The sequence below is a fragment of the Chlamydomonas reinhardtii genome, chromosome 1 (assembly GCF_000002595.2).
Source record: "Chlamydomonas reinhardtii strain CC-503 cw92 mt+ chromosome 1, whole genome shotgun sequence".
In the NCBI taxonomy this organism is placed as follows: Eukaryota; Viridiplantae; Chlorophyta; class Chlorophyceae; order Chlamydomonadales; family Chlamydomonadaceae; genus Chlamydomonas; species Chlamydomonas reinhardtii.
Window position 1 is genome coordinate 3,177,685 of NC_057004.1, and position 16,179 is coordinate 3,193,863.

Here is a 16,179-nt window from a genome sequence, read left to right on the forward strand (position 1 = left end):
AAGTGAGGTAAATACGAACGCTGGGGCTGGAAATTTGGGAGTGTTGCATGCATGGGCTGGCATTGGGCAGTCCTCCACGTCAACCGACCTGACCCCGCCTCCTGCCAACCTGCCAACCCGCCTCCTGCCAATAGCCACAGTACCCACACAGCACGCAGCTGAGTTACCTACAAAGTGGTCTGAGTGCCTGAGCTCACATCACATCTCGCCGTTTGAGGCCGAAGGTCTATCGCACCCATACCGTGCGTGACACATTGCTTGACGCAGCCCACCGGCCGTGTCCTTCCGACCTCTGAGCTGCAAGAGCCCGCAAGAACCGGTACAAACAATGCCGCACAACCCAAACCTGACTTGAGCATTACGATACTTCAGTTTGTGAGCCACAGAGACTGGAAGCCAAAACAAAACGATGAATACGCCGCCCGCATCACCACCTTGGTCATTGCCACCGCGCCATCACATCTGCCGCCCAAGCTGCCGCCCCTTCATAACACGCCTGCCATCCCTACCACCTTAAGTATGCATTCGCATGCGTCGCCTCCTGCACCCCTGACGCCCCATACGCAACCCCACCCCTGCGTCCATCATCCTCCGGCTGCCGCCCCGCTGCGACAAGCCCCAACACTCCTTTACGTACATCCCGTACATCCCGCACCCCGCGCCGCCCACATGCACACGCGCCGCTCTCACAGCTGCACCCCCCCCAAAAGAAAACTCCGCTCCCCTCCTCCGCTCTACTCGTCTCCGTCTTGCGTGCTGCGCAGTCCGTACAGCAGCGCCACGAGCTTGTTGGTGGCGGCGTCGGCGGGTGGTGCATCCACGAACACGATGGGCATGTTTTCCAGGTAGTTGTCCGCTGCAGGGCAGGCGCGAGACAGGTGGGGTGCTGTTACAGCAGGGAAGGCCCGAAGAGCGCATGGGGTGATGCGGCGTGTGCTGCTGCCAATAACGCTCTCAACCCCGGCGCCGCTCGTGCCAGCAAGCCACGCACCGACCCGTAACATCTCCTTTTGGGCTTGGTGTTGACCTGCCCCCGCCCCTCAAATGCACACACAGGCAAGGGCGCGCACTCGTTCTGTTTCCCTTCCACATACGCACACACAACGCTGCCCCTCCCCTCACCTCGTGACGGGCGGTACTGGCGCAGGTCGTTGATGAGCTCGCGCACCTGCCCCGCCAGGTGCCGCAGCCGCTGACCGCCCAGCTGGGGCGCGCCGCGGTCCTTCAGCAGCCCCGGCCGCAGCGCGCGCGGCCGGTACTTCTGGATCTCCTGTGTTGTGTGACAGGATGGCACAAGGGCAGGTGAGTAACTGCAAAGACCGTGCGCAACCAACTCGTGCGTGCATGCGTAATCGAGGAGCATGGAACCATGCGTATGCACGAGCGAGCGAGGCGGCCTTGCCGCAGTGTCATGTTGTGCTCCCGGATGCTGCAGCCTCCTCAGGGCCGCCCAGCAACAGCCTAGCCCACACCCACCCCAGACCCTGGGGCCTGCTGAGGCTGCATCTCACCTGCGCGATGGCGTCTCGTATGGCCGCCATCTTGCGGCAGTACCGGTCGTGCCACTCAATGGTGGCCAGCTCGGCGTTCTTGAGGGTGACCACGCGCCCCAGCACCCGCAGCCGCGAGCCCAGGTGCAGGTCCCACACCGCCGCCTGCCGCCCGCTCTCTGGCAGCAGCACCTGCGGGGTTGCAAGGTGGGCGGTAAGGTGAGCGCGAGTAAAGCAGCTGGCTCATTCGTGAGCCCAGAGCCGGTTTGTACAGCGACCGTCATACGTGGTCCCAAGTGCTTTGCGCCCATCAGTCCATCGCCCCACCTCCCTTCTCCCTGGAAACTTTCGCCCACGACACACGCCCCCGGGCACATCTGCACCATGTAGCAATACATAGCCACACGCCTTACACCCGCTGCTTCCCCCATAATGCATTGGGTTCGGTTCAGTTTGGGCTGGTATCTACAACCCCTATCCCACCTCACCCACCCACCCACCCACCTGGTCGGGCTGGATGGCGCGAACGGTGAGCTCGGGCACGTGGTTGGGCGCGGCGGTGCCGGGCGGTGCGGGGCTGACGGGGTCCTTCATGGTGAAGGTGTAGCTCTGGCTGTTGAAGTCGAACACCAGGCGGCAGTGTCGCGCCGCCAGCCCGCCGCCGGCCTGGCTCTTCGAGTCCACTCGGAAGGTCAGGTCGGTGGACTCCACGTCCTCGAACCTGTGAGGAGGGGCAGTCGCAGCGAAGGGTGGGGGACCATAACTTGGGTGGGGGTGTGATGCGCCCAACCTTTGACTGCGGCGGCTACTCAGGCTTGCGTGCGCTGCGTCCTTGCATCTCGTGTTGTACTGTACTGTCGGGCATGGCGCAAACAACACCCGCTTTCTGCCCCCCACGCTTCGACCCTCGGCTCACCACCAGCCAAAGAACGTCAGCTTGCCACCCGGCGGCGGCACGGGCGGCTTCATGCCGACGCCCCCGACCAGCGCCGCCTGCTGCTCCGCGGTGTTGCCCACGCTCTTGGAGCTCATGGCCCGACTCAACGCCCCGCGGCTAGGGTCGGCGCCCAGACCCAGGCTCTTGCTGCTGACCGCCGTGCTGAGCGCGCGACTGGGGCCCGCGCCGAGGCCAGCGCTCCTGGTGCTGAGGACCGTGCTCAGCTGTCGGCTGTTGTCGGTCGTCAGCCGCCCGCCGCGCGCGCTTGTGCCGCCGCCGTCCTCGCCGGCGGCGGCCGCGAACATAGACACCTTGATGCCCGCGTACGAAACCGTTCGACCAACCGGCGGCATCTGTGGCGGCGGCGCCGCCTCCGTCGTAGGATAGCCGGCGGCGGGTGAGTCGCCCGGCTCACTGGCAGCGGCGGTGGCGGCCGCGGTGGTGGCACCGCCGCCGGCTTCAGAGGCGGAGCCGGCGGTGGAGCCGGCACCCTGCGACTGCTGGCTGCGCAACCCGGTGCTGCCATTCAAGTGCGGCTCCCGTATAGAGGCATTGCGCGATGCGGCCTGTGATGCGGCTTGCGACGCCGGTTGCGACGCGGGCTGCGACGCGGGTCGGGACGCGGGCTGGGATGCCGTATCGGCAGCGGCGGCGGCAGCGCCGGCGCTGCGCTGGGAGGTGCTGCGGGAGGCGGGACCGGCTGCAGCTCCCGCGTCGGAGCGCTGCTGCGAGGCAGCTCGCGACACAGCCGCCGAGCCCACGGCTGATGCTGGGCCCCCTGAGGCTGGAGCGACCTCGCTTGGCGCACGCGCTGATGCAGACCGGGAGGCCGCCTGCGAGCCCGCTGCTGAGGCCGCGACTCGCACTTCCCCTGAAGGCTCGTCGCCCGGCGCCAGACCCGAGCCGCTACGCTGTGAGACGGAGCGAGACGCCGGCCCCGCCGATGCGGGCGGCTCAGGCACACCTCCTGGCCCTGCACCCGCGCCGGCAGACCGCTGCGATGCCGCCCGTGACACGGCTTCCGAGCCAAGGCCCGCCGCCACCCCCTCGCTTGCATCCTGGCCTGCGCGTGTGGCGTCCATCCCCGCCTCCGCCTCCGCCTCCGCCTGCGCCTGCGCCTCCGCCTCCGCCTCCGCCTCCGCCTGCGCCTCCGCCTCCGCCTCCGCCTCCGCCTCCGCCTCCGCCTCCGCCTCCGCCTCCGCCTCCGCCTCCGCCTCCGCCTCCGCCTCCGCCTCCGCCTCCGCCTCCGCCTCCGCCTCCGCCTCCGCCTCCAGCGTCGGACCTGAGTCCGAACCTGCTTCGCTGGGCGCTGCGCCCGTCAGCAGCACCTGCTGCAGCTGCTCAGCCAGCTGGGGGATGATGCCGGGGGGCGGCACCTCAGCCTCCGCCAGTCGCTCGCCGCTGCCCACGTCCACGTAGAAGAACTCCGTGCCGGGCGAGTCGAAGTCCTCAAACGGACCCAAGTACTTGCCCGGGCCTGGCCCAGCCGCGTCGGCGCGAAGGCGTTCAAGCGCTGCTACTGCATTCGCGAGCAACGGGTGGTCGGGGCCGGGGCCATCCGGACTAGCGAGGGAAAGGGACAGCAAGTGGGGGCCTTATGAGCTTGCGTAGCATCGCTACGACATTGTATTTGGGCATGTCAAGATTGGGCCCGCATTTAACAGCTTCAGCAAGCGCAGTGTGTGCTGCCGCGAGCATCGAAGGACGCGCATGTCTTTCGGCACAAAGCAATCCTTACCCGACAAACTCTACCGAGCCATCCTCTTTAGCTATTGATGTATATCCTTCTGGGAGAGAGCAAGCAGCCAAAGCAAATGCAAGCGCTTTCTCCGCGCCGCTGGCTTGTAAGGCATTTGCTAATTGATTCACATACTCTGGCGTCACAAGAGCACCCATGGTTGTTTACCAGCGTTGAGGAGGTCAGTTTGCGAACGGCATTGTGCCGGTGAGGGCACGCGGTGAGGGGTCACACGCTATTTAGTGGTGAGGCACCTGCGTCATTACATATAAGCAGTAATTGATATAGAGGTGGTTATTGGACGTGAAAGCCTATCATGAACAACGTGCGCCCGGGATTTCCGGTGCGCCTTCCCCTGCACCATGCCAACCTGCGGGTGCCCTCACGAGCCAACCTGTCCGAGTGAGGTCAGGATGGCCGTGCTGCATGATGACTCAAAGCCGAATACCTCTACCCCTGTAACGTGTTCAACCCAGCAAAGACCCCATGCACGTGCCCCCAGTTGCCCCCTCGTGCCCCAGGCATCCGAGACTGGTGATTGCAAAATGCCGCGTTCTTCCCCTCCGCTAATGGCTAAGAATGGCCAGTATTGGCACCATTACGTAGAGATCAGAAGACTGCCAAACGTGGGAAGGAATGGGTAGGGGAGTGTAGGGGGGATGTGTAAAGTATCCATAAGCGGCTAAGAGCTCTGTCCCGTGTGCCCTTTGCAAGCTTCATATGAACATTTGTAGAGTTGGCCACCTAGTTCCTGCAGTGCCAGAACTCGCTCCTCAAACCCAACTCCGAGTCCGAAGCGGCGGAAATAAGCGGATGCAGCCATGTGCTTCTCTGTTCCTATCCGCAATCTTTTGCACCATATCTTACAAGTAATGATGCAACACTTGGTTTCATGCAAGTCAGTGGCGGTCTTGCGGAAGCACTCGACGAAAACTCCAGATGGATCTGGAAAGTGCGGTAGATCCATTTCGGCGCTCCCCAGTGTCCAACACACACCCTTCCCCTAGTTCTGGGAGGTTTTGCATGATCTCAACACATATCTCAAACATAGGCAAGCTCTTACAGAGCCACTTGGCGCTCTTACGGTAGCAAATAACCGAAAGTTGTGTATTGCCTTGCAAGGAGCGCGCTTTCCCATCCAACGCACCCATTTAACTTTGCTTTAGCATAGGATCAAACCCTAGTGCAACTCTAGAGACCGTGCTAACCGACTAAAGGAGGCTCGCGGACCCTGCGATTAAGATGGGCAAGGACTACTACAAGGTTCTCGGTGTCGCCAAGGATGCGGATGAGAGCGCGCTCAAGAAGGTAAGCGAACACGGATTTTGCCCGGAGGACTGATTGCGTCACCTTGCTTCGCGAGCGAGGGGCTCACAAGCCCTTTCATGTGGCATTTGGGTGCAACATATCGATACCATAAGGTTTTATGGGTCATGCTTGCGCGAAAGTGGCGGTCCAGTAAGCGTCGACCGTACACCCGGGGGCCCCTTGCTTTCTCGCTCTTGCTTGCTCTGCCTGGAGCGGAGCCGATGCCGTAAGCCATGATGAACATAAATAGCACCTACGAACGCCGTGTCACAGCCACAGGCCCACAGCTGTTACTCCTACCCTGCGACTACGCCGCCACTTCACTTTGTTGGCCCGTGTTGGCCCCCTAGGGCCCCCTTACTCCCTCAGCATCTTCTGAACCCCTTTCGTCCCCCTTTGCCGCGCCCAGGCCTACTACAAACTGGCCCAGAAATGGCACCCTGACAAAAATAAGGGAAGTGCCGCGGCTACAGAGAAGTTCAAAGAGATCAGCGAAGCATATGGTAGGTCCGGCCCTGCCCTTTCGGCGCTTGTTCTGAGCCGGCAAGTCGAGGGCAACACTGCCCGCCGCGCCGCGTGTACCGTACGCATGGTCCCCTACTTACCTGCCATTTAGTAATTGAAACCCCAACCGCATGCCTCAAGTGCCTCTAATGGACCCGCCCCGTACGGACCCGCCCCTACTCACTCCTCAGATGTGCTCTCTGACCCGGAGAAGCGCCAAATCTACGACCAGTTTGGAGAGGAGGGACTCAAGGGTGGGCCGCCTCCCCCCGGCGGCGGCGGCGCAGGTGCCGGCGGCTTCCCCGGCCGCAGCGGCGGCAGCTACCAGTTTGACGACGCCGCAGCAGAGCGGCTGTTCCGAGCTTTCTTCGGAGGTGGCATGGGTGGCATGGGTGGCATGGGTGGCATGGGTGGCATGGGTGGCATGGGTGGCATGGGAGGCGACATGGGTGGAGGGCCGGCGGGTGGCCCGCGCGTTCGCGTCTTCCGCTCCGGCGGCATGCCTGGAGCCGTCGGCGGCATGGATGGAGGCATGGGCGGCGGCATGGGTGGTGGCATGGGCGGCATGCCGGGCGGCCTGGGCGGCATGTTTGGCGGCATGTTTGGAGGCGGAGGCATGGGCGGCGGAGGCATGGACGACGTCCACATGGAGGACCAAGACGGCATGGGCGGCATGGGCGGCATGGGCGGCTTCCCGGGCATGGGCGGCCGCTCCTTCAGCGGCACACGCGCGCGGCGGCCGTCAGCGCCGACGCAGCCCGCCCAGTGCGAGGTGCCTCTCAAGGTCAGCCTGGAGGACCTGTACCGGGGCTGCACCAAGAAGCTGCGCATCACGCGCCACATCCACGACGCCGCCAGCAACCAGATGGTGCCGGTGCAGGAGGAAGTGACCATAGACGTGCGGCCGGGCTGGAAGGCGGGGACCAAGGTGCGGCTGGGCGGGGCGTGGGGAAAGGGGTGTGGGGCGGGATGGGGCGTGGGAATGGGCGGGGAAGAAGGTGGGAATGGCGCACGGGCCCAACCGGTGGAGCGGTCCCCCCGGCGTGGCGTCATGTGGCGCATACGGGTAGGCAGCAGCTGTGATTCAAGCAATCAGCTCTCTCTCTCCTCTCACTCTTCCTACCCATAACGCTTGCCTGACGTTCTCCTGGACCCCGCTATCGTCCTCGACCACCACCCCTCAACAGGTCACCTTCAGCGGCAAGGGTGACGAGCGGCCGGGCCGCCCCGCCGATGACCTAGTGTTTGTCATCAAGGAGGCACCCAACGCCGTCTTCAAGCGAGCCGGCGATGACCTGGAGACCGTGGTCAAGCTGCCGCTAGCCACTGCGCTGTGCGGCGGGACAATCCAGGTGCCCGCGATCGACGGCAGCAGGGTCCCCATGACCCTCACCAGCGTGATCCCGCCGGGCGCGGAGCGCACCGTGGCGGGACAGGGCATGCCCATCAACAAGGGGCCCAAGGCCGGGCAGCGCGGCGACATGCGTGTGAAGTTCGAGGTGGTGTTCCCCACCAGTCTGACGGAGGCGCAGAAGACCGCGCTGCGGCCCATCCTGTCGGGCGCCCGCTGACGGGGCGACGACGCGGCTGGGGACAGCGGCAGCAGCACCGGCGGCGGTGGCGGCAGCAGCACCAGCGCTGCCGGCCAGAAACGCAGGCGAGAGGAATAGCCTGAGCGCGTACGGTACGTTCGGCCTTGTGGTGCACAGTAATGACAGTGGTGCCGGCAGACCGCCGGCAGTCTGCCGCACATCACGTACGTGCTGTCTGTGATGGTGGTCGGTGGATGTCTGCTCATGTTGCCTGCTGCCCAATAAATTGAAGTGGAGAGGGCTGTCGGTTGCGTAGCTACCGCTATGAGACATTGAGACTAGCGCTATGCACGAGTCTAGCCTCTCACCTTCACCTTCTTCCAGCAGTGTCAGCAGGGCAACATCATGGCCCTAGATAGGATTGCGTACCGTTGCCGTGTGCGGCGTGTTGGCGCTGAATTGCTGATGCTTAGCTGGAGCGGCAAATAGCCACAATTGTGTGGGCGGGGGTAAATCTTGCTTGTCATGCACGTGATGGCATACTGCACCCATGCCTGCTATCATGGTGGGAGTTCAAAGAGACCTGCGGTTGGGGCAGAATGTGTGTCAATGGAGCTGGTGAGCACCATACGATTCCCGGTGCACCCCTGTATGTTGTGTTGGTTTGTGCGTGTGCGCACCATTTAGTGCCGTTGCGAATCGAAATGTAAGTATGAGGAACTCGAAAAGGCTCGAAACGCGGCGGTGTGAGTGCGCCGGCAGTTCGGTACGGACGAACTCCATGATTGTTGGGCAGTTTAGATTTAGACTGAGCCTGTTTGAGCAGCAGTGAAGGGGCGTGAATAAGAGTGCAGCCAAGGACAAGTTGAGGACGGTAGTACTGTGCCAAGCGGACTTGCAACGCGGAAAGACGACGGCGCTGTGTGCGCCCGAGCCTGAGTGCATGTGGGTCAAGGTGCGGGTGTCCGTGTGGTGCTGCCGGGGCAGTCGCGGCCCAAGAGCACCACGCTGCATACCCAATTTTAAACAATACAAAGCCGCTCCAGCTTATCGCTCCGGCCATCTGCACAGGACGGAGTTGAGCAGTTCTGCGCGTCAGGGCTCTGAGTCAGCACATGGAAATATCTGCCTCCGTTTTCCCGTTCGCCCCGCCTGCAGGTTTACCCGACGCGCGTTTAACTTCGCAGCCCACTAAGGAGTCCGCGCTATCGCTTAGTCCAACCATTATCGAGGCCACATTAGCCAGCCGTAGCTGCGCGCAGCCGAAGCAAAGCGAAGTATCTCCCGTGTCCGCGGCGGGTTTCCCGCGTTGCACACCCTCAGGCTGGCAGCTTGATTGGCTAGCCCAGAAGCACGTCGTGCCATCACCTCGGCTGCAGCAGGCGCGGCTGCAGCAGGCTGCAGCAGCGTCGTGAAGCCCTTCGCCGACCCACCGACACCTGCTGGCTGCGCGCGACGAAGGACAGCGCTCGCCGGAACGCAGGCCACGATATCGTAATCGGGTTGCGTTGTACTGCCCGATCGAGGTAAGCGGCGGCTACTGGGAAGGTGCGGGGTTCTCGGAACGATATTTCTAGCCCGCGTTTTCCGCGCAGTGGCCCTGCTGCGGCGCGTGGCTCAATCGCGGTCGCCTTGGGGCCAGCTTTGTTTCCTGACAGCAGCTTCGCAGTGTGCGCCGCAGCAATACCCCGCGCGCTGCCGACCCAGACCTCGCTGCTGGCCTGTTCCCTCTCGCAGTTGCCGCCGCTGGGCTCATTGCTCACCTGGCCAATCACAACACTCGCATTCATTACAGTCCAGCCACCAAGGCGCAGGCCAGGGCGCAGCGCTCGACCTTTTGGTCGCCCAGCCACGGTAAGTTCACACTGTGTCTGACCTGCGAGCCTGACCACCACAAAAAACCATCTGTAGGGCGCCCGCGGCCGCGGCCCCTGCCCGCACGCACCTTTACCCTTCAGGGTGTTGAAGGGTGCAATTCTGTGCGACGAGCACCCAAGCCTAACGACGGGGAGTAATGGACCCCACCGGGTCAGCGCTTTCCTTCCCTGACGCCGCTTACGCGCTATTCAACACAGGCCAGCTGGGGCCGCTTTCAGCTCCCAGGCTACAGCGCACTTGCCTAAGCCGCACCTGCTGCCCCGCACACTCCCTTGCCACCCTCAACCCACAGTAGGGCCCACCCTGCGCCACTCGCGCCGCCTCGCCCGCCCGCCGCGGAGGCGCAGCAGCGCTCCGCGCGACACGCCAACACAGCTCCGCTGCGCCGCCACAACGTGCTGCAGCGTGAATGAGCGGCGGCGGCGGCGGCGATAGCAGCCGCCTGGCCAGCGGCACCACCAGCAGCAACCCTGCGGCCGCGGTCGCCGCGCCGGCTGCAGCCGACACCGGCGGTGCCGGTCACGTGCCGCTGGCGCTGCTGCTGTGGGATGTGGCTACCGGAGCGGCGGCCGTTATGGTCGCGGTCGCGGCTGGCATGCTGTGCGTGCGTGACTGCCTCCAGGTGCTCGCCGGCAGCTCCTTCGGCTTCGGCGCCGCCGCCAACACTGGCAGCGGCGCCGGTGGGCCGGGACCCCAGGTGACTTCAGGCAGCAGCCATCAGCAGCAGGCCGCCGGCCCTGCGGCAGTGTGGGAGCAGCGCACGCTGTGGATTGCGCTGCGCGCCCTCATGCCGCTGCTACTGACGCTGCTGCTGCTACCGCTGCCGGTCAGGGGTGTGTGGGCGCGCCTGTGGCCGCAGCGGCGGCAGCCCTCTCGCGCCTCCGCGGCGGATGCTGGAAACGCCACCGCCGAACAACTCACAGCCGCACCAGCTGACGCCAGCCCGCGGCCCTGGTACGTCTCGCGCCGCAACCCCGCCGGCGCCATCCCTGCACTGGCCGCCGCCGCCACCGTTCCTCCTCAGCGCCTATCAGACGATGGCACCACGGCAGACGCGGCAGCCCAAGATGCCGGCGGCGGCGCCGCCTGCCGCCAGCACCACCAGCAGCAGCACGCTGCGCTCACCATGGCCATCACGAGCTCCTTGTACGGCAGCAGCACTACTGCGGGCGCCATCGCCTTTGCAGGAGGTGTTGGTGGGTGCCAGCGCAGCGCCGCCGCCGGCAGCGTAGCACAGCTGCACCCCACCGCTGGCCCCACCGAGAGCGGCGGCGCGAGGGGCAGGCGTGTCATCGGGCTGGTCAGGGCGCGGTGCTGGAGCCTGGGTTCCGGTGGGCTGCAGGACTGCCACATCGCCCAGACCGGCGGCGCTACAGCCAAAGCAGCCGTGTCGGCTGCGGCCTCGGCGGCGGCAAGCGGCGTGGGCAGCGCGCTGCGCCGCAGCCTGGACTCGGTGCTAGGGGCTGGTGGCGGCAGCGGCTGCCGGCGTGCCCCCGCAGCCTCATTGCGGTACGGCATGGGTGGGATTGAGCCAGTGCATGCGGCAGCGGCAGATACTGCAGCGGCACCTACTGCAGCGGCAGTGCACATGCGTGCCGCCGCTGAGGAGCCGCCGCTGAGGCCAGTGCTTAAGACAGGCAGTGCCTTGGAGCTGCCTCAACACCACCGCGCCGCAGCGATGGAGGCCGCCGGCAGCAGCGCACCGAGCGGCATTGTCGGCGCTGCACCTCCACCCCCGCCTCCAGCCCCGCCTCCAGCCCCGCCTTCGGTCCCGCTTCCTCCTATGCTGCCTTTGCGCCTGCCTGCCGTGCCGTCGCCGTTTACAAATGCCCCGCCGCTGCCACCCCCCGGCCCGCCGGCATCGCTGGGTCAAGCTGCCGCCGCGCGCAGCGCCGCCGCGGCCGTGGTGCTGGGCATGCAGCGCAGCAGCGGCAGCCTGGCCAGCAGCGGCGGCCTGCAGGGCAGCGCCAGCACTGGCAGTGACTGCGGCAGCGGCATCAGCGCCGCCGCCAGCATCCCGTGGAGGGGCGGCGGCGGTGGCCTGTCGCGCGGCCCTGGCGGGCGGCCCGTGCTGCGAGCCACGCTCGTTGGCAGGCCCATCACCGCCGCTGCTCCTACTGGAACGCCCGACAACAACGGCCCTGCTCCCTCCGCCACCGCTGCCGTATCCAGCATGGCAGCGGCGGCACCGCGCTCTGTCGCCGCCGCCGCTACCGTGGCCGATGGAGGGGCCGCCGCCGCACGCACGGGCGTCAGGCGCCCGCCGCCGGCGCCGTACGTGGGGCTCACCTGCATGAACACATTCAGCGTTAAGGTGCGTGCCGGGTCGAGTGTTGAACGTTGAAAAAAGCCTGGATGCAAGGCTACACCCGGACATGCGTTCGGCTCTTGGGAGGCTAAACGGCCGCTTGCATTGTCACACATACGCACCCGCGAGGCTTGCCATCAACGCACACTCACCTGAATTGCTTTCTTTGTCTTGCGTGCCCATCCACCCGGTGGGTGCATACAGGTCCACAACCCCACCGGTAGTCACGAGTCGTACGCCCGTCGCCTCGCCGCCGCCATGGCACCAATGCTGCTGCGCACCGCCAGCACCTCACTAGCCGGCGCCGACATTCACGCCAACAGCAGCAACACCTGCGACGAAAACAGCATTGGCAACGCCAGCGGCAGAAATCAAGGTGACAGCGCACAAGTCGATAGTCAGCCGCCGCCCCGTGTGCTGCCGGCCCGCCTGCCCCGGTCGCCCCGCCCCAGCAGCAGCAGTACCCACACGCCGTTCCAGGCTTACCAGCAGCACCGTCAGCAAAGCGTAGAGCTAGCGCTGGACCCCGCCACCACTCCTGCTGCGACTGCAGCTGCCTCCACCAGCATCACCGCCGCCGCATCTGCTGTAACGGAGGCTGAGGCTGTGCCGGCGGCCGACCAGTCGCCGCCGCGGGAGCGACAAGCCTCAGACGAGACCGCATGGCCGGCGTCGCCGCGGCAGCAGCAGCTTCCAGCAGCCCACTCCATCTCCAATCCCGATATGAGCAGCCTGGCCATCGACGCAGCCATCGCCGCCGCCACCGCCGCCGCCGCCACAGCGACTGCCATTGCAGTTGCTGCAGCGGCAGCCCCCGCCGCAGACGTCGAGGAGCGCCCCGCCCGTTCTTTTATTGACACCCGCTCTGGTGCCGCGGCGGCCCCGCCCGCCGCCTACACGCCGCCGCCAGCTGCTCTAATCGGTAATTCGGTTTCACCTGGCGCACGGCCAGCGGCTCTAATCGCCAGCGGCACTGGCGGTCCGCCGCAGCGCCATAGCGGCGGCGGGGGCAGCGGCGGTCGTAGCCCGCAGCCCACGGGCGGCTATGTGGTGGTGCACGGCTGCGTGCAGCTGATCGCCTGGGCAAGGGAGGTAGCCGGGTGGAAACCAGGCAGCGGCGGCGGCGGTGCCGCCGCCGCCGCAACCAAGTCATTGCCGCTGCCGCGGCCTCCATCGCCCGCGCCGCCGCCGGGACTGACCAGGGCGGACAGCTTTCTGTTGCTGTCGTCGCCGGCTGCCGAGTTTGAGGACGGCGTGCTGGACGAGGCGGACCCAGATGCAGGGGAGCGGAAGGAGGCAGGAATGGGGCTGGAGGTGCGGCCGCGCGGCAGTAGTGGTGGCGGCAGTGGTGGCGGCGGTGGCGGCAGCCGGGGCGGCTGGCGGCGGCAGCTTCAGCAACTCCTGCCGGACTGTGATGCCATCGGTCCGTGGGGCATGCAGCTGTGGCGGCGGCGGGAGGCGCTACAGCCTGAGCTCCTGGTCCCCACCGGCGGTGGCAGTAGCTGTACTGCCAGCACCTGCGGCGCCCTGCTGTGTGGGCCGTTCTGTGTGCCCATCGCGCCCGCCTCCTCGCCGCCTCTGGAGCTGGAGCTGGGCCTGACGTCTGCGGCGCCCCAGACGCTGCGGCTGCTGCTGGTGCAGCACGGCACGCTGCTCGCGGACTTCACCTGCGTGCTGGGCGAGGGGCCGCAGGTGCTGCTGCTGCCGGTGCCGCCGCAGCCGCAGCCCACCGTCATGCAGCTCGTGTTCGCGCCCGCCGCCGGCGCCGCCACCGCAAGCACGCCCCTGCTGTACGACATCGCCACACTGCTCGCCGTACCGGATGACGTGGCGGCTGAGCTGGCGGAGCTGAGTCAGGTGATGCGCATGGAATACGGAGACGGTGGCGGCGCGGCCAACACCAGCACTGGCGGCGGCGGTGCGTGGCGGGACCACTACGCGCCACTCATCTCCGATCTCGCCTACATCATGGAGAGGGCCGCGTCCGGCGCCGTAGCCGCTGCAGCAGGCACAGCTGCTGTCGGTATTGACGCTGCTGCGGATGACCCGGTGTGGGCCGTGGCCCAGCACCTCCACGCCTACCTAGCGCTGCTGCAGGCGTCAGCAGCGGCAGACGCCCCGGCGCCCGAGCGCGGTGCTGAGACTCCGCCTCAGGCCGCCATCTCTGCGAACGCTGCGGTGGCGGCGACAGGCGGCGCTTCGGCAGCGGCGGCCCCTGCAGCCGTAGCCCGGGCGCCGGCCACTGCCGCCTTCGTGGCGGAGGCCCTGCGCCAGGCACTGTTGGCTTAATCTTAGGATTGACACATTGAAATTTACTAAAACCAATTCCATTTGTTTCTACGCCAGCAGAGTCGCCTGTTGGCTTACGAAGGCGGCGGTCCCGGTTAGATGGGCTGCGTCGTTTCGGTTAGACATGCGGATTTGGGCAGATCAGGAAAGGGTCTGGCCGGCCACTGCAGCATCCACTCACTGGTTGCGCCCTTTGGGCGCGTCGCACCATTTAATCTGCATGAAGATGGGCACGTGGGAGTGTGGATTTAGTTACCGAGCCTTAATTCTAATGCAGTATTCGAGAGTTTGTAGTAGAGAGGAGTGAGAGGAGTTTGTCATAGAGGGGTGCGACGGTCACTTGCTTGGTCATCCTGTTGTGTTGCTGCTGCCGTGTCTCATGCATGTGATTGTGAAATGCTCAAGCTTTGGCAGCGTTTCACATGCATGCTGCTCACACGCACGAATGATGAGGTATACATGGGGGAGACCGGCATTAGTGCGTATGACCACATAGGCACGCATACAGCTGTACGCACGCATACCTGCAGGTACCGACGGAACATTCACCCCGTAGCACCGCTGCTTGAACCCACGATAGGCAGGCACACACGAAGAGTCGGCCCGCCATGACCTGGACATGAGGCATACAAAATGCCACGGTTTAGATGCGCTGTTTGGGTTATGTCGGGGCTTGTTCTTATGATTTATGATGCATGATATCTGTTTGCCTTGGATTATAATAATATCAACCTGCGAGGAGATGGGACGGGCGCGCTGGGAGGCGTAGTTGCAGTCGCGCCCTGTCCATTTAGAGGGTGGCGCGGAGGTACGGAGGCGACGCGGGGATACGGAGTGGTGCGGCTGGGGCGCGGCGCCTGGACGAGGGGGGGGGGCTGAGGAACCCGATAAACCCGAGACCAGGAAAGGATGGTTAGGACGCGGACATGTAAAAATAAGGCGCCGCCTGTCCATTTTGAGGGTGGCGCGGAGGTATGGAGATGACAGGGGTATGCGGAGATGGTACAGTGCTTGGCTGATGGCAAGGATTTGCCGCCAGCTGACACCCACAAAATGGCAACGTAAATGGAAGTAAGGGACAACCGCCAGCCGGCATATGGCAAACATGTGGAGGTTTTGGCAATGTGGCGATGGTGCAGCGTGCGTGCAGCGGACGGTGTGACGTATGTACGAAACGGGCGCAGGACGAGGAAACAGGTACGGCACCCATGCGCACGGAGCGAGCGGGCAGCAGGTGGTATGGGTCTTTTGAGAGCGTGTCTCAAATGGATGCCGCACGGAAGGTGCGCTCCACGGCAAGGCCTGATACAGCGTTGTCAAACAGACGCACGGAGGCTCATGAACATAGAAATGGGGTGTTGAGGCCGTCGGCAGTAATGACCGGCAACGGATCACGCTTGGGGAGTAGCGTGAATGTCCTGGTTGAAATGCCGAGTCGTGGAGAGTCTGCGGTGTATGATGATTAGAGGAGGAAGTCGGCGCGCACGCATGGGCTGTTTCACCACTGCAACGGATGACAAAGTGCCCAAGAGGCACAAGGTGAAACGCACAAAACTTTGGTCGACTGGGCCAGTGCAATAAGGCAAGAGATTCAATTGTTTTGCTAGGTATTTACGGTACACACCGACACCTTTTGCTAGGCCGCTTGTTGGTGCCGCACAGCTAATAAGCAAGCAAGTGTGGGTTGCATTTGCTTGGGCAGGTGACGCAGGTTGGCCCAGGAGACGAGTCTATGAAGTGGTTTGGTACGTTGCATTGGGTCACCCGTTGATGTGGGCCACGGGCGGGGTGCGCCAGCACTAATTTGTGGACATCAGTTGCACGGGGTGTGCGGAAGGGTGTATACCAGGTGTGGACAGGCCTGCTGCGAGGCGTGGCCCCGACGCAACACGTGGCGTAGGGATACGACTTATCCGGTAGGACGTGAGGCGTGGCCGCACACTTCGCCCAGGCAAGAACAACGTGTTGGGCACCGTGCAGTGATGGGGGTTATGTCTTTTCGGTGGGGGTTGACGCACGAGAGTTGGCGATTGTAACATGCGCACATGCAATCGTGTGCAACGTGAGCATTGTCCGTGGGGCTCGCTGTGCGTGCTGGGTGGGAATGAACCATTACTAACCAGTTTACTAACCAGTTGCTGCACTGAGGCTGTTAAATATGCGATTAGCCGCGAGCCCTGCGCCCTCCCAGCATC

General features: G+C 64.6%; 3 protein-coding genes across 3 annotated transcripts; 2 read left to right on the forward strand and 1 right to left on the reverse strand.

Annotated features, from left to right (window-relative positions):
* Positions 1-25: 25 nt before the first annotated feature.
* CHLRE_01g019900v5 (uncharacterized protein) lies at positions 26-4,431 on the reverse strand. Its single transcript, XM_043058453.1, has 6 exons — positions 4,166-4,431; positions 2,407-3,990; positions 1,995-2,211; positions 1,512-1,682; positions 1,123-1,270; positions 26-856 (listed from the first exon to the last, which is right to left on the reverse strand). The coding sequence occupies exons 1-6, from the start codon at positions 4,321-4,323 to the stop codon at positions 735-737; spliced, it is 2,400 nt and encodes a 799-aa protein (XP_042928367.1). The 5' UTR covers positions 4,324-4,431; the 3' UTR covers positions 26-734.
* A 310-nt stretch (positions 4,432-4,741) lies between these two features.
* On the forward strand, positions 4,742-8,543 carry CHLRE_01g019950v5 (uncharacterized protein). The gene is made up of 4 exons (XM_043058454.1): positions 4,742-5,473; positions 5,883-5,976; positions 6,169-6,905; positions 7,165-8,543. The coding sequence occupies exons 1-4, from the start codon at positions 5,408-5,410 to the stop codon at positions 7,546-7,548; spliced, it is 1,281 nt and encodes a 426-aa protein (XP_042928368.1). The 5' UTR covers positions 4,742-5,407; the 3' UTR covers positions 7,549-8,543.
* Positions 8,544-9,282: 739 nt separating this feature from the next.
* Positions 9,283-16,032, forward strand: CHLRE_01g020000v5 (uncharacterized protein). Its single transcript, XM_043058455.1, has 3 exons — positions 9,283-11,701; positions 11,900-12,071; positions 12,249-16,032. Exons 1-3 carry the CDS (start codon positions 9,797-9,799, stop codon positions 13,982-13,984), a joined length of 3,813 nt encoding a protein of 1,270 aa, XP_042928369.1. The 5' UTR covers positions 9,283-9,796; the 3' UTR covers positions 13,985-16,032.
* Positions 16,033-16,179: the final 147 nt, after the last annotated feature.

Coding starts and splice junctions, on each gene's coding strand:
- CHLRE_01g019950v5 (XM_043058454.1), top strand. CDS start 5,408: ATGGGCAAGGACTACTACAAGGTTCTCGGTGTCGCCAAGGATGCGGAT. Junction 5,977..6,168: donor AGAGATCAGCGAAGCATATG/GTAGGTCCGGCC, acceptor CTCACTCCTCAG/ATGTGCTCTCTGACCCGGAG. Junction 6,906..7,164: donor GCTGGAAGGCGGGGACCAAG/GTGCGGCTGGGC, acceptor ACCCCTCAACAG/GTCACCTTCAGCGGCAAGGG.
- CHLRE_01g020000v5 (XM_043058455.1), top strand. CDS start 9,797: ATGAGCGGCGGCGGCGGCGGCGATAGCAGCCGCCTGGCCAGCGGCACC. Junction 11,702..11,899: donor TGAACACATTCAGCGTTAAG/GTGCGTGCCGGG, acceptor GGGTGCATACAG/GTCCACAACCCCACCGGTAG. Junction 12,072..12,248: donor CGCCAGCGGCAGAAATCAAG/GTGACAGCGCAC, acceptor CTGCGACTGCAG/CTGCCTCCACCAGCATCACC.
- CHLRE_01g019900v5 (XM_043058453.1), bottom strand. CDS start 4,323: ATGGGTGCTCTTGTGACGCCAGAGTATGTGAATCAATTAGCAAATGCC. Junction 2,212..2,406: donor CTGACGTTCTTTGGCTGGTG/GTGAGCCGAGGG, acceptor CCCTCCTCACAG/GTTCGAGGACGTGGAGTCCA. Junction 1,271..1,511: donor TACGAGACGCCATCGCGCAG/GTGAGATGCAGC, acceptor CACACAACACAG/GAGATCCAGAAGTACCGGCC.